Here is a 15,980-nt window from a genome sequence, read left to right on the forward strand (position 1 = left end):
TAGTTCTTCCATTTCATTGGGTCTGTTTGTATAAAAGGTATAGATAAGCTTTAACAGAAAATCAAGATTGTTTTGTACTCTGGGTTAAAAAATCCTGTTCTTATCGTCTAACCTCTTTTTCCTGTTTAGCTTAACCTAAGTTACTCCCTAGCTAGCCTACACTACCAAATGGGGTATCCATCTTTTCTTTTTCTCCCCATTTACTATTGCAACATAAAGAGCTACCAAAAATCCTTCAATGTATGTGTTCTTTGAAGGTTATTCGTCACAGATGTGTCGGATGTGCATCTGATCTGGACTTGTTCAACTGTATTTTTTATGTCTAATAGACCCTAAATTCATACTTGGCCCATTTCACTTCTCATGATTGTTCTGCCACACATCACATCAGGATGATTCACAGTTCTTGGTCCAGAACGTGCTCCATTATTACTTTGCTCTCTCCTGGTCCTACCATTTGTCATGTACTCCAGGGTAGCAAGGTATCACCAATAGGCCAGCCTCCTGTTTTGGCTTTATTGGAACACACAAACACCTGTACATTAATGTATTGTCTATGGTTACTTTCTGATTACAATGTAGAATTGAGCATTCATGAGGAGACCTGTGCCTTGCAAAGTGAAGATAATTATTGTTTGGTCCTTTTCAGGAAAAATTTGCAAACCCCTGATCCCATTTCATATACGTGACCTTAGAACTGTTTTTCCAGTACCCTCTTTTCTTCTTCTCTCGTTTGCCTTGTCTGTCTTGTCCTTTCCCTGTTCACAGGCAGCTATGTGCCCCCTAAGCCCTGTAATTCACTGTAATACCCAGAAAGTCTCATCTCTCAGTCAAAGCAGAAGCGTTCTTTACTTTTATAAATAAAATAGACCCTCTGCTCTCTTCATTCCAAATTTAAAAAAATGCTCAAAGAAATTTTATTTTAATTTTCAATTTTATGTGGGTGCCTTATCATTCACATACATTTATAGCATTAAAAACAAAATCAAGAGTAGTTTGTTTCAGGGTTTGTTTAAGGGTCAAGACTGTCGCATGTGTTTTTACAAGATTGTTCATTTAACACTTTTTTTCTTCAGTTTTAACTGCTGAAGTGAACATACAGAGAGGAAATGTGAGCTCAGAGAATGTAGAAAAGCAAAACATAATATTACATAAACCATCCATCAGGAAAAAGGAGTAGCTTTGCTGATCAACCTTTTAAACTATCCATTAAAATAGATCTTTTCTATTCTTTCCTGTATGAGAGTGAAGTGTTTGTGGTCTTATGCCTCTTCCTCCAACAGTTGGTGGGAAAAAGCTTTTTGAAGCTTTTATTTAATTAACTTTAAAAATAGAAGGAAGATGGGGCTTCTTATTACTTTTTTATTTTTAAAGAAAATTTCGAAATAATTTGGAAGAAGAGTTGCCTTAATCACTGTTTTTTTTTCCTTTTGATTTTGGTCACTTACATTTTTTTCCTTAAGTAGTTCTGGAAAATATTTGTAGTTAGAAAATGATCATTTACTCCTTCCTTATCTCCTCTCTTATTTCCTAGTAACACGAAAACTGTAATTCTTTGGTTTCTTTTTTATTCTTCAGTGGCTTACAGAAGAGATGAAATGTGGTCTGAGGGAAGATATGACTATGAAAGACTTCCAAGAGAAAGACTGCCTCCTCGGAGTCACCCCAGTGTAAGTTGCTCCTCCTCGGAGAGTAATTCAAAACCTGGGTTCTCAGTTAATTTGATACATGAAAGCTAGGCCTCTTAACAAAATCTTCAGATGTCAAAAATTTACTAGATTGGAAAATGGATCGTTTATCTTTCATAAGCTAAAAATTTGAAAATAAAAGGCAATAATTTAGAGATCTCTATTTTAATTTGTTTAAATTTCCAAAATGAATGGATTATATTGAATTAATTTGTGAAGAAAATTTTAGTTTTTGTAGGTCAGGTCATCAGTTAACAGAAGTATCTGAGTACCTGCTTCTACTATAGGCTGTCCCCTACTTTTGCATATTTCTGAAAATGTTTGCAAATAGCATGAATGAAAGTTGAAAAATAGGCTTTCATTTTTGAAGAGGATAACTTTCCTTGTAGAACTAAAATATGTTGATGTCCCTAGTTATGACAGATGCGTTTCACTATCATCAGGCAGCCTGGCTAAGCAGTGCTGAGTGAGAATGACTGAGGCCTCTCAGGGAAGGAGGCAGTTCCTGGTAGGTTGTCCTACTCGTCTCTTTGTTGCTGTTGGAATTAGAATTTTGAGTCAGGCCTTTTCTCTTTCCATGTAGCTTGCTTTATTGCAAATTGTATATTCCATACTATACTTAGTACCTGGCACATAGGAGGAGCTTGATATTTATTGACGAATATATGCTTTCTCTTACCAATACCCTCTTTGGAAGCATAACGGAGGTTTTGGGTAAGGTCAGCAAGCTGTCAACAAGTCATTTACCTTCAGCTTCTGCATAGGCCTATTCTAAGCATTAGGGGGTTGGGAGTTGTGATGGTGGTACATGGATATATTGTGGGTTAAATATAATTGAATATTATTTAATCCTTATAGCCTATTAGATGAGTGGTGTCATATTTAGGGAATGTCTTTTAGCCTAAGTTATCGCTTAGGTTGGCGATAACTTAAAGATAATTTAAGATGGAAAAAATAGACCTACCATGTTTCAGGATGAGCAAACTTAATTATTGCTACATTTCATTACTTTCCAGGTTAATTTGTAGGTTTACTATGTTTCTAATAAAAATTCCAATGTTTAAGAATTTTTTTTTAACTTGACAAAATTATTTTATAGTTTAGTTGAAAACAAGTGACATAGGTAAATATAACAAACATAAAGGTAATGCAGGGATAGTGTGTTAGTTTGCCATAAGCTGCCAATGCAATATACCAGATACGTGTTGGCTTTTTTAAAGAGAATTTATTAAGGTATAAGCTTACAGTTCCAAGGCTCTGAAAATGTCCAAATCCAGGCATCATCACAGATGCTGTTTCACCAAAGGTCAGCTCCTGGCAGGTCCTGAACTCCTGCCACGGGGCAAGGCAAAATGGCGGCCTTCTCCTCCAGGCGCACTTTCTCCCTGGGCTCAGCTGGGGGCAATCAGGCATGTGGCTTCTCTCTCCCCGGGCCTGGTCTCTTCAGCTTCAGGCTGCTTGGCTGATTCCAGCCTCTGGCCTCTCTCTCAGCCTCGCAGGGTTTCTCTGTCTTTCTGTAGCTGTGGACAATCCTGGAGTCCACCTGCACATGGCAGGGTAAAAATGGCAGTTCTCTTTTTTTCTCTGTGTTTCTGCTTCCAGTTCTCTGCTTATATGAGGCTCTAGTGAGAGGGCTGAGACCCAACCTGAGTCATGCCTTGCTGACATAGTCTATCAAAGATCATGAAGTGATCTAATCGAAAGTGATCTAACCCAAAGTGGCCTTAACTGAATCTAACCAAAAGATCTCACATAGTGAACATGCACAGGAATGGGTTAGCTTAGAAAGTAATTTTCTGGGGTCCACAAAAGGCTCAGAAAGAAATGACTTTAAATTTATTTTTTAAGGACCCTTCCTCTCCAGGTACACTTTGATATGCCAGTAGAGATTTTAAATACTGAATTTCAAAGATACATAAAACAGTTTTCTGGGTGATTATTCCAACAGTTGTATATATGCTTGGTTTGTTTTAGTTGTTTTTAAATTTTTGGAGATTGCCTTTTTTTTCTTTTCTATTTAGATGATTTTTTAAAAATTATGTAACAAATTTGAGTGGTTCTCAATGATAAAATAAGGTACATTCAAAGAGGGGATAACTACTAAATGGTAATTTATTATTGTAAATTTGAGTGCCTGCTTACGAAGGGTTGTATATATAAAATTTCTAATCTTCAGAACAGTTCTGAGTGGGTAGTAATATCTCCATTTCACAGAAGAGTAATCTGAGTTGACTAAGTTGGCCATCACACCAGCACCTACTATTAAGTGGGATTCCATTTAAGTGGTGGCTGTGCTTAGGAATATAAAATCTTCTTTTCTGTGGAAACCAACAGAAAAAATAACTTTCCAATTAAGACAAATATTTATGTGATGTTGATGTAAAAGGACTTCTCAAACAAGAGCAGTAGAAGAAATCTTGAAAAGCTTTATATTGGAATACATAAAAATGAAAACCATCTGTATGCCAAGTATATTTATTTATGTATTTTAAGGATTTATTTTTATTTATTTCTCTTCCCTTCCCCTTGCCCCCCTTGTCTGCTCTTTTGTGTCCATTCACTGTGTGTTCTTCTGTGTCTGCCTGCATTCTCTGTGGCACTGGGAATCTCTTTTTTGTTGCATCATCTTGCATCACCTGTCCATGTGTGTGGCGTCACTCCTGGGTGGGCTACACTTTATTCTTTTCACGTGGGGCGGCTCTCCTTGTGGGGCATACTCCTTGTACATGGGAATCCCCTATGCAGGGGCACCCCCACGTGGCACGGCACTCATGCACGGCAGCACTGCACGTGGACCAGATCACCACACGGGCCCAGAGCTCCTGGGTTCGAATCCCAGACCTCCTATATGGTAGGCAGAAGCTCTATCAGTTGAGCCACATCTGTCCACCAAGTGTATTTAAAAAGTTAAATGGCACCTGGCCTTGCACTCCTGTTTAAAATTTGTAATTTCATTCAATCTATTTTTCTGTTTATGTACAATTTTACAATAAAGGACTTTTAAACAGCTAAAAAAAGTTAAATGGCAAAGAAACTGGAAAAATTGTGAAAAAAGTGGTGGAGAGCTGGTTTTTTAAGTTGGTAAGGTGCTGTATTAGTCAGCATTTAACCAGGAAAACTGAAATCATTTTGAGCTTTTAAAATATAGCATCTCTAGGGGAAGAAGATGTGGCTCAACTGATAGAGCTTCTACCTGCCATGTGGGAGGACCTGGGTTGGATCCCTGAGGTCTCCTGTTGAAAAAGAAAAAAGAGAAGGCATGCCTGCTTGGTGAGCCAGTGCCTGTGCGAGTGCCCACGTGGTGAGCCAGTGCCCCACGCAAGTGAGTCACGCAGCAAGATTATGACACATCAAAAGAGAGACAACGGCAGAGTCAAGGTGAAGTGCAGCAGAAACTTGGAACTGAGATGGTGCAATTGACAGGGACCCTCTCTCCCCATCAGAGGTCTCCAGGATTGAATCCAGGTGAATCCTCGAGGAGAGAAAATGAGAAGAGAAGACAACACAGACAGCAAAAGCAGCAGGGTGGGAGGAGGGGAAGGGGGGAAAAGAAAAACAAATCTTTTAAAATAAATGAAAAATAAAATATAGCAACTTTAATACAGAGAATTGGAGTTGGGTAAGGAAGAGCTGAGAAGCTAAATGGGGAGTTCACAGTCATAGGAAGTAGGAAGGACAAAGGGAGGAGTTGGTGTTACCAGAGTCCTCAGATCTGCGTTGCCCAGTGGGACCCAGCACTGCCTAAGGGCTGTTACATGGAGGCTGCAGCGACAGAGCAGGTGTGACCCGCATTGGAGACCTTTTTCGAGATTGAAAGGAAGGGGGAGGAATATGCTGGTTTTCCCCTTCCTTCTACCCTCCAGTCACCTAAGCGGCTGACTACCATTTACCAACTCTGCTAAAAGTCAAACTTTGGAGCAGGTTGGCATAGGTATCATTAGGATAATGGGCACAGAACTTGAACAGAGTGTAAAGGAAAAAACATATTTTAGTGTGTTGCTTTCCAGGTACAGCCAGATGTCAAGAGTGGCTGTGCATTTGTTTTTCCATGTTTTGTCAAAACTTCATGCTCAGAAAGTAAACATTTAAAAATATTAGTGAATATGTTGGCCCTACTCTGGAGTTTGTGTTTCTGTTTGATGGAGCTGGACTCAGATGTGATCTTTGTCCACAAGCCTCTCCTGTTACTTTTACCGGAACTGTAGTTGGTACTGGGGTTTAGTGTATACCCAGGGGACCTGACTCTCCGAACTGACCATGTGACATCCAGGCCCTCAGCCTCATCAGACTTGAGCTCTTATACTCTGGTTTATTGGACTTACCCCACTCAGCTAACATGGAGGTGAAGAAGGTCAGCCACCACACCATGGAGCCAAGAGTGCCTACAACTGAAAGCAGGAGAATTGCATCCAGCATCCATGTGGAATCTAAGCCCCCTCTTGATATAGAGGTGGAGTGGACACAACCATCCCAGGGTCCACAGGATGGAGGAATAGAGTATGGATTAGAGTGGACTTACTAATATTCTATTCATGAACTACTGTGATTAGTAATTGAAGAAAATGTGGCATTGGTGTGGAGAAAGTGGCCATGGTGGCTGCTGGGGGTAGGGAGTGGGAGGAAGAGATGAGATGTGGGGGCATTTTCAGGGTTTGGAGTTGTCCTGGGTGGTGCTGCAGGGACAGTTACCAGACATTGTATGTCCTCCCATGGCCCACTGGTGGACTGTGGGAGAGTGTGGGCTATGGTGTGGACCATTGACCATGAGGGGCAGCCATGCTCAGAGATGTATTCACCAAATGCAGTGAATGTCTAATGACGACCGAGGAGAATGTTGCTATGGGGGGAGGGTGATGGGGCGTATATGGGGACCTCATATTTTTTGAATGTAACATTAAAAAAATAAAGACAAAAATAAAATACTTGTGAATATGAATAGTTTTCTCCCGTCAAATGAAGTTTTTTTTTTTAACCCCCTCCCTTTGTGGCTTTTTGCGTGCTGTCTGCTCTCTGTGTCCATTCATTGTGTGTTCTTCTGTGTCTGTATTTTTGTTTGTCCTCCCCACCCTTGCAGCTAGCTTGCTGTCTGTTCTGTGTCTGTTTGCTGCACGATCTTGTGCGGTTTTTTTTCTGCTTGTGTCCATTTTTGTTGCGTCGCCTTGCTGAGTCAGTCTCCGTGGCGCTTGCGGGCCGGGCGGCACTCTGCGGTGCCTGGGCGGAGGGCTCTCTGCAGTGTGCGGCCAGCCTGCCTTCACCAGGAGGCCCGGGGATGCGAGCCCAGGGCCTCCCAGATGGTAGACAGGAGCCCAGCTGATTGAGCCACAGCCACTCCCAAAATGAAATTAAAAAAAATGCACTGTATTGTCTAGAATGTTAGACAAGCAGTTTCAGAGTTATGGTAGGAGTACTAAAAAGCATAACATTTATAGATCCCAGTAGAATGTTTTGGAGGCTACAAAATGTGGGTGGGAATATATACAGGCATACCTCTGAGATATTGAGGATTTGGTTCCAGATTGTTGCAATAAAGCGAATTTCACAATAAAACAAATGTGTCAATAAAATGAATGTCGCAATGCAAACATCTCAATATTTGTTTCCCAGTACATATAAAAGGTATATTTACACTATACTGTAATCTAAGTACGATAGCATTGTCTTAAAAATTGTACATACCTTAATTAAAATGTGACACAGAGATACAAAATGAGTGCATGTTGTTAGAAAAATGGCACTGATAGACTTGCTTTTGAAGCAGGATTACCACAATACTTTAATTTGTAAAAAAAAACAAAAAACAAAAAAACCTGCAAAGCACAGTAAAACAAAGTGCAGTAAAAAGAGGTGTACTTGGGTGCTGAAATATAATTTCAGACATTGGGATATACTTATGATAAAATCATGAACAAAATTATAAAACATTTATTTTATTTATACATGCCCTATTATGTATGTATACTATGTTATATAACAACATAATGCAGTCAAAGTTGGCATAAAGATCTGTTAAGAATGGAAGAGGGGAGTGGATATGGCTCAAGCAGTTGAGTGCCTGCCTCCCACATTGGATGTCCTGGGTTCAGTTCCCGGTGCCTCCTGAGATAAGAGAAACACAATGAGCAAAACAAGTGAAAAAATTAACTCAGGGAAGCCTATGTGACTTAGTGGTAGAACTACCAGCCCCCTCAAAAAATCCACAAAACACTGTAAGGAGAGTGACCTGCCATGAGACAATTGCAGTGGTTCAGGCAAGGGAGCTGGCTCAGATTAGCCAGGGAGGAGTAAGTTTTAAGGTTGGAATAATCGGTTATATCAGTGTCAGAAAGACCAATAAGAAGGGCCCTTAGTTTGCATTTTTGCCAGGGCCATAGGGAATTTGCAGGGGGTTTGTAGCATGCTTATGCAGGTGAGAAAACCATACAGCTCTTCCTTTAGACTTGTGATGAAAATGCAATTGGGCAATGCTAGTGGGTACCCATAGGTTTATTATTATAATATTTTTAACATGACACATACATTTGAGGTAGGGAGCCTTAGTGCAAGGAGAAGTTGAATATACAAGAGGGTAAACAAGTAAAGAAGCTAGACCCCAGAGATCAACAGTGCTTGTGAAGTGATTATCTTTTTTTTAATTTAAATTTTTTTAATCCCGCCCCCTGAGATGGCTCTCTCATTGTGTCTGCTCATTGTGTCCACTTGTCTTTCGGAGGCACTGGGAACCGAATTTGGGACCTTCCATGTGTGAGGCAGGTGCCCAACTGCTTGAGCCACATCTTCTCCCTGCTGTTTGCATCAGCTCTATGTCTGCTCCTCCTCTTTAAGAGGAACCGGGAGCTGAACCCAGGACTTCACAGGTGAGAGGCAGGGTGCTTAACTGCTGGAGCCCCATCTGCTCCCTGATTAGCTTTTAAAAGGAGAAAGGGTTGTATTCTTTTCTTTAAAATTGGAGAACGAGGAGTGAAGGTAGATTCAGATTATAGATATGTTTGTGTGAGATTGACTTTGAGAGAGTTCATATCTAATAGCTTTGGATTTTGTCTGAATATAAGAGGATTTAGAAGAACATTAGGGAAAGCAGTTGTGGCTCAACTGGTAAGAGTGTCTGCCTACCATGTAGAGGGTTCAGGGTTCAATACCCAGGGCCTCTTGGCCCGTGTGGAGCTGGCTCATGCGAATGCTGATGCAAAGAGTGCCATGCCATGCAGGTGGGTCCCCCGTGTAGGGGAGCCCCATGCGCAAGGAGTGTGCCCCACAAGGAGAGCCTCCCCATGTGAAAAACATGCAGCCTACCCAGGAGTGGCGCTGCACACACATGGCTGACGCAGCAAGATGACGCAACAAAAAGAGACATAGATTTGCAGTGTGGCCAAGAATGCAAGTGGACGCAGAAGAACACACAGCAAATGGACACAGATAGCAGACAACTGGGGGAGTAGGGGAAGGGGAGAGAAATAAATAAAAATCTTAAAAAAAAATAAAAATAAAAAAACATTAGAGTCCTTCATGATGGCAAGAGTTGAAGTGAAAATGACAAGTGAAGAATTAATGGGGAAGCGGACTTGGCCCAGTGGTTAGGGCGTCCATCTATCACATGGGAGGTCCGCGGTTCAAACCCCGGGCCTCCTTGACCCATGTGGAGCTGGCCCACACGTGCCAGGAGTGCCGTGCCACGCAGGGGTTTCCTCGCATAGGGGAGCCCTACATGCAAGGAGTGTGCCCTGTAAGGAGAGCCGCCCAGTGCGAAAGAAAGTGCAGCCTGCCCAGAAATGGCACTGCACACACGGAGAAACAGCAAGATGACGCAACAAAAAGAAACACAGATTCCCATACTGCTAATAACAACAGAAGCAGACAAAGAAGAACACGCAGCAAATGGACACAGAGCAGACAACGGGGAGGTGGGGAGGGGAGAGGATTTGGGGGAGAAGGGAAGAGAAATTTAAAAAAAAAGAGTTAATGAATGAGGATTCATTTTACACCATTTGTGTGGATACGTAAATGTGAAACAGGCACTTTTTCCCTTTCAAAATAATTTCCCTTGTAAAATATAAGCAAGTACGGAGAAATATTTTGTATCCTAGCGTCCTTAAAATCAGCCTATTAATAGATGTACTTAACTGCCTTTAAATGCCCGTGGGTAAGTTTTACTCCTTTGGTATCTGGTTGCTGCTGGGAGTCAAGCTGTGGTTCTTCCTGGAGAGGATGGAATCTAGATCTTGTTTCTCTTTTTGAAGGCATAGAATCTGCCCAGGCCTTGTACAGATTCATCTCTCTCCTTTTTCTTCTTTAAATTCCATTAGATTGGTCTCCGCTCTCCCCTCAGTCAGCCTTTCCTAATTTATAAATCCTTTTGTATCTCCACATCCCCCCTCCACAAGACTCAGATGTGTTTTTTTTCTGGTATTCTTGGCCTTATTTTGGTGAGTAATTTAAAACTTCCCCTCTCCCTTAGATGACTCTTGGAAAGTTTCCTTCTGCCTTTTATATTATATGTACATTTTAGTTAAATAAAGTAGAGCCCCTTACCTTTTTTTGTGCCATGATCCCTTTAGCAATGTAGGGGAGCCTGTGGATCCTTTTTTAGGATAATGTTTTAATAATCTTTGAAATAAAATACACAGAATTAAAGGAAAACACATTTGAATGTAAATATCAAACTATTAAACACCAAATTTGTACTAAAGTAATATGTGCTTCTTTAGTAGGTCATTATATAACAGAAGATAGTGGAAGGGTTAATTTCTGTAATTTCAAAGTATCTGATGAATTTAAACAATATTTAGAAATACTTGTAACAGCTTTGATATATGAAATTATCAGTGATTTCTGTGTGACAGTGTCACAGATAATGTTACTGTTGTGTTGCTTGTTGCCTACATTTAAATGAAAAAAGTAACTTTATATTCATATCTATTTCATCGAACCACTGAATCCTTGGATTAAAGAATTTAATAAGTGAAATTAGAACTAGAAATGTGAGTAAAGTTATAATTTCTGGATTTGGATCTAATGAAAATATAATGTAAGTTTTCGATATTTGCTTACAAAGCAGAGATTATCTAATGTTCTTTAAAAACCCTTATTGGTATATCATCTTGACAAGTAACAGAATGTTCATGAGCAACATTATTCACAAGATCTCCAATCTGGCTGCAGTCCAAATGTCTAACAGACCAGATAAATGAATCATGCAGTTATCCAGCAATGAAAGTGAATAGACAATTGCCAAATTCAGCCATATGGATGGGCCTCACAAACATAACACTGAAAGAGAAGCCAGACACAAGAGGAGATCCTGTATGTTTTCTTCATACAAAGTTCCAAAACAGGTGAAAGTAGCCCACATAACATTTATGATCTGTGTACTTTTCTGCATACTTGTTATACTTAAATTTTAAAAGTTTTGAAAAGCCAGAACATTATTTTTTCAAAATATAAAACTTTAGTCCTTTAAAAAGTGAGAACCCGCTGTCATTGGTACTTGGGGTAGAGGAATATAGTGCTCTATTTTATTTTTGTGTACTTGAGTTGTGCTCTCTTTCCAAAAAAGCAATTTCAGTTAATTTCTCTCTTATTTTTTACTTAATACTAGCTGACTCCCTACCCCAGATTCCTTCCCAGATTCTGATACATCAGAAAAGTATTTGAGGAATTATTATATGTGACATAAAGTATGACATAAATAGGGTGCTGCTGAGAAGGTATCTACTATACTAGTATGTCCTCATTAATAAAGCCAGTGTTTTTGTGAACATCTAACCTGGAGGAACCTGGAAATCGTTTGAATACTCATATAGTTTAGTGCTAATATTAAATCATTTTAGTGCTAATAGAAATCTTCATTTAATATACAACTTGACAGTCATACCATTCATTATTGTAGTACTTTATAGCATTCTATTTATTAATGTTACATTTATAAAATGCTTTCATTTAAGTTATTATTTGATCTTAAAATAGGTAGGTAGATAGGAGAGCATATGGATGTAAGCATAATAATTTGTGTATAAGAAGGAAATTGATTATCACAGAATGTCTACATTTAACTTCTAGATACATATAAGGCTCTTATTTTAAAAAGCATTTTAACTTATAATTTATATGAGCTTGGTGATCTGATTTCTTAGCCTTTGTCAAGTTTCTGACAGAATGGCTGTTAGATATAGATAAACTTCCAATTGTGGAAATTCATTTCCATCTCTGTGGAAAAGTTTCCTAACAATTGCCATCTGCTGACTGGTGAGGAAAATTGTAAGGAGAAAAACTGCTTTTAGATCCCTCTTACTCCATACTCATGGGAGAAAATCTACACCCTGAACCATTCAAGAGTCCCTGGCTCTATTTTGATAGCTTAAACTGGTCAGTTTTAAAGACTCAGGATAAATTGAATGAAAAAACAAAGAAGAGCCATGTGTATGTGTGTGTGTGGGGGGGGGGTGAGGAACAGGTAAGAGAGAGAAATTGACCATCAGAGTAAATTCACCCACCTCTTCAGATGCTTAGACATTAGCAAGAAATTACAAGACATACTAGGAAACAGGAAGAGATGGCCAAGCCAAAGGAACAAACCAAATATCCTAAAAGATACAGGAGTTAGGACTACTAATCAATCATGCATATCTCCTGAATCAGTTCAAGGATTGAAGGAAAATATGACTAAAGAGATAAAGGATATTAAGAAGACTTTGAGGGCCCATAAAGTACAATTTGAGAATTTGCGAAGAAAGCAACAGTTTATGGGAATGAAAGACATGATGGATGACATTAAAAATACATTAGAGGCATGTGTGTACAGATTTGAATTGCTTGAAGACAGAATTAGTGATTTCAAGGACAGAATATCTAAACTGGAAAAAATAGAACAGAAAGAGTAAAGAATAGACAAAATGAAACAGGGTCACAGGGAATTGAATGACAATGTGAACTTCTCAATAATATGTGTTATTGCTGTCCCAGAAGGAAAAGAGAATGGTAAAGGGGCAGAAAGAATATTTGAGGAAATAATGACTGAGAACTTCCCATTCCTTATAAGGACAGAGGTGTTAATATCCAAGAAAGACAACACACCCCAAACAAAATAAATCTGAATAGATCTACTCTGAGACACCTACAATTCAGAATGACAAATATAAGAGATAAAGAGAGGATTCTAAAAGTAGCAAGAGAAATTCAAAGTAGCAAATACATGGGAACCTCAATAAGATTAAGTACCAAACTCTTATCAGAAACCATGGAGGTGAGAGGTAAATGGTATGATGTATTTAAGGTACTGGAAGAGAGAAACTACCAGCCAAGAATTCTTATCTGGCAAAACTGCCCTTCACAAGTGAGGGTGAGTTTAGTCTTCACAGACAAACAGAAATTGAGAGAGTATGTTACCAAAATACCAGAATTACAAGACATACTAAAAGGAGTGCTATAGCCTGAAAGGAAAAATCAAGAGTGAGAGACTTGGAGAAGAGTATTAAATGAAGATTATTAGGAAGGATAAATTAAAGGGTAAAAAGACAGACAATAGTAAGATATGACAATGGAAAGCCAAAGGACAAAATTGACAAAGTAATGCCTTTACAGTAATAACTTTGAATATTAAATGACTTGAACTCCCCAATGAAAAGACATGACTGATAGGATGGATAAAATATGAATCATCTATGTACTGTCTGCAAGATACTCACCTCAGATGTAAGGACACAACCAGGTTGAAAGTGAAAGGTTGGAAAAGATATTCCATGCAAATAGTAACTAAAAAAGAGCAGGAGTAGCAGTACTAATATCAGACAAGATAATTTTTAATGCAGAGCTGTTATAAGCAATGAAGGAAGACATTTTATATTATTCAAAGGGACATTTCACCAAGAAATAATTTTAAATATTTATGCACCTGATCTGCTCCAGGATACTTGAGGCACACACTGGCAAACTATAGGGAGAAATAGGCGTCTCTACAATGATTGTTGGAGACTTAAATACAATACTCTCAGTATTGGATAGAATATCTGGACAGAGGATAAATAGCTTGAATAATATGATTAATGAACTAGACCTAACATTTATAGAGCATTACACCCCAACAGAGCAAGATTACATTCTTTTCAAGTGGTCATGAATCCATCTCCAGGATAGATCATATGTTGGGTTACAAGACAAGTCTCAATAAATTTTAAAAGATTGAAATTATACAAAGCCTTTTCTCTGATCATAATGGACTGAAGCTGGAAATCAATAATGGATGGAAAAAGGGAAAATTCATCAGTACATGGAGATAAAACAACACAGTCTTTATTATTAGTCTTAAATCAGTGGATCAAAAAAATTGTAGGAGAATTCATTAAATATCTTGAGATGAATGAAAATGAGAACACAACGTATCAAAAACTATGGGACACCACAAAGACAGTGCTAAGAGAGAAATTTATAACCCTCAATGTTCACATTAAAAAAGAAAACAACTAAAGTCGAAGATCTAACTGCACACTAGGAGAAACTAGAAAGTGAACAAGAAACTAATTCCAACTAAGCTGAAGGAAAGGCATAGTAAAGATCAGAGGAGAAATAATGAAACTGAGAACAAGAAAACTCAATAGAATCAACAAAAACAGAAGTTGGTTCTTTAAGAAGATAAACAAATTTGACTGAACTTTAGCTAGACTGACAAAGAGAAAGAAGACACAAAATCAGAAATGGGAGGGGGATGTTAACCACTGATCCTACAGAAATGAGAGACATCATAAGAGGACACTATGAACAACTGTATGCCCCAAAATTGAACAATGTAGACAAGATGGACAAATTCCTGGAAATACTCGAACAACCTACGCTGACCCTAGCAGAAATAGAAGACCTCAACAAACCAAGAACATGTGAAGGAAGAGATTGAAACAGTCATAAAAAATGTCCCAAAATGAAGAGCCCAGGACCAGATTGCTTCAATGATGAATTCTACCCATGATTTAAAGATAATCTAAATCCAGTCTTGCTTCATCTCTTCCAAGAAATTGAACAGAAAAGGGTACCAAAATCAGTCTATGAAACTATGACTCTAATATAAAACCAGATGAAGACACTATGAAAAAAAAAATTACAGACCAACACTTGCAATGAAGATAGATGTAAAAATTCTCAAAATACTTGCAAATCGAATCTGAAAGCATGTGAAGAGTTATAACACATAATCAAGTGAGTTTTATCCCTGGTATGCAAGCGTGGTTCAACACAAAAAAATCAATTAGTGTAATAAACCACATTTATAATTGAAGAAGAAAATCCTATGTTACTCTTCAGTGATGCAGAAAAGGCATTTGACAAAATAACATGCATATATGAAATGCATATATGAAAAACCTATAGCTGGCATTGTACTCAATGGCTAAAGACTGAAAGCTTTCCTGCTGAGATCAGGAACAAGACAAGGATGTCCACTGTCATCACTGTTATTGAGTATTGTGCTAGAAGTTCTAGCTAGAGCAGTTAGGCTAGATAAAGAAATAAAAAGCAAATAGGAATGGAAGAAGTAAAGCTTTCATTTTTTCTCATAATATGATCCTGTATCTAGAAAATCCCCCCAAAATCCACAATAAAACTACTAGAATAGATGAGTTCATCAAAGTGGCTGGATTCAAGATTATTATGAATAACCAATATTGTTTCAGTACACTACTGATGAACAATCTGAGGAGGAAACAAAAAAATTCCATTAATAATAGCAACTAAAACAAATATCTGGGATAAACTTAACCAAGGACATAAAGGACCTGTATTTAGAAACCTACAGTACATTGCTAAACCAAAGAAGACTTAAATAAATGTAAGCGCATTCCGTGTTCATGGTCTGGAAGACATACATATCATTAAAATGTCAGTTCTGTCCATATTGAGCTATAGATTCAGTGCAATCCCAATAAAATTCCCAACAGTCTTTTTTGCAGAAATGGAAAAGCCACTTAGCAAATTCGTTTGGAAAGCAAGGGGTCTCTGAATAGCCAAACCTGTCTTTAAAAAGAGTGAAGTTGGAACACTCACTTCTGGAATTTAAAGCATATTACTTAGCTACAGTGGTAAAAAGAGTATACTGCTAAGGACAGACAGATTGACCAATGGAACTGAATCAAGAACTCACATCTACAGTCAAGCGATTTTTGGCAAGGCTGTTAAACCTACCCAGCTGGGCCAGAACCGTCCATTCAACAAACGATGCTGAGAGAACAGGATAGCTATATCCAAAAGAAAGAAAGAAGACCTCTATCTCACACCTTATACAAAAATTAACTCAAAATGGATCAAGGATTTAAA

At 38.5% G+C, this 15,980-nt stretch overlaps 1 protein-coding gene across 19 annotated transcripts in view; it reads left to right on the forward strand.

Annotated features, from left to right (window-relative positions):
• PPHLN1 (periphilin 1) overlaps positions 1-15,980 on the forward strand; it is a 146,609-nt gene that overhangs the window by 17,206 nt on the left and 113,423 nt on the right. For all 19 annotated transcript variants that reach the window (XM_058307835.1, XM_012526877.3, XM_012526875.3 and 16 more), the window contains one exon: positions 1,579-1,670. In XM_058307835.1, coding sequence (XP_058163818.1) covers positions 1,599-1,670 — 72 coding nt within the window. In that variant the 5' untranslated portion in view covers positions 1,579-1,598. The remainder of the gene's footprint in view (positions 1-1,578; positions 1,671-15,980) is intronic.

Source organism: Dasypus novemcinctus, chromosome 12 (assembly GCF_030445035.2).
Source record: "Dasypus novemcinctus isolate mDasNov1 chromosome 12, mDasNov1.1.hap2, whole genome shotgun sequence".
Classification (NCBI taxonomy): domain Eukaryota; kingdom Metazoa; phylum Chordata; class Mammalia; order Cingulata; family Dasypodidae; genus Dasypus; species Dasypus novemcinctus.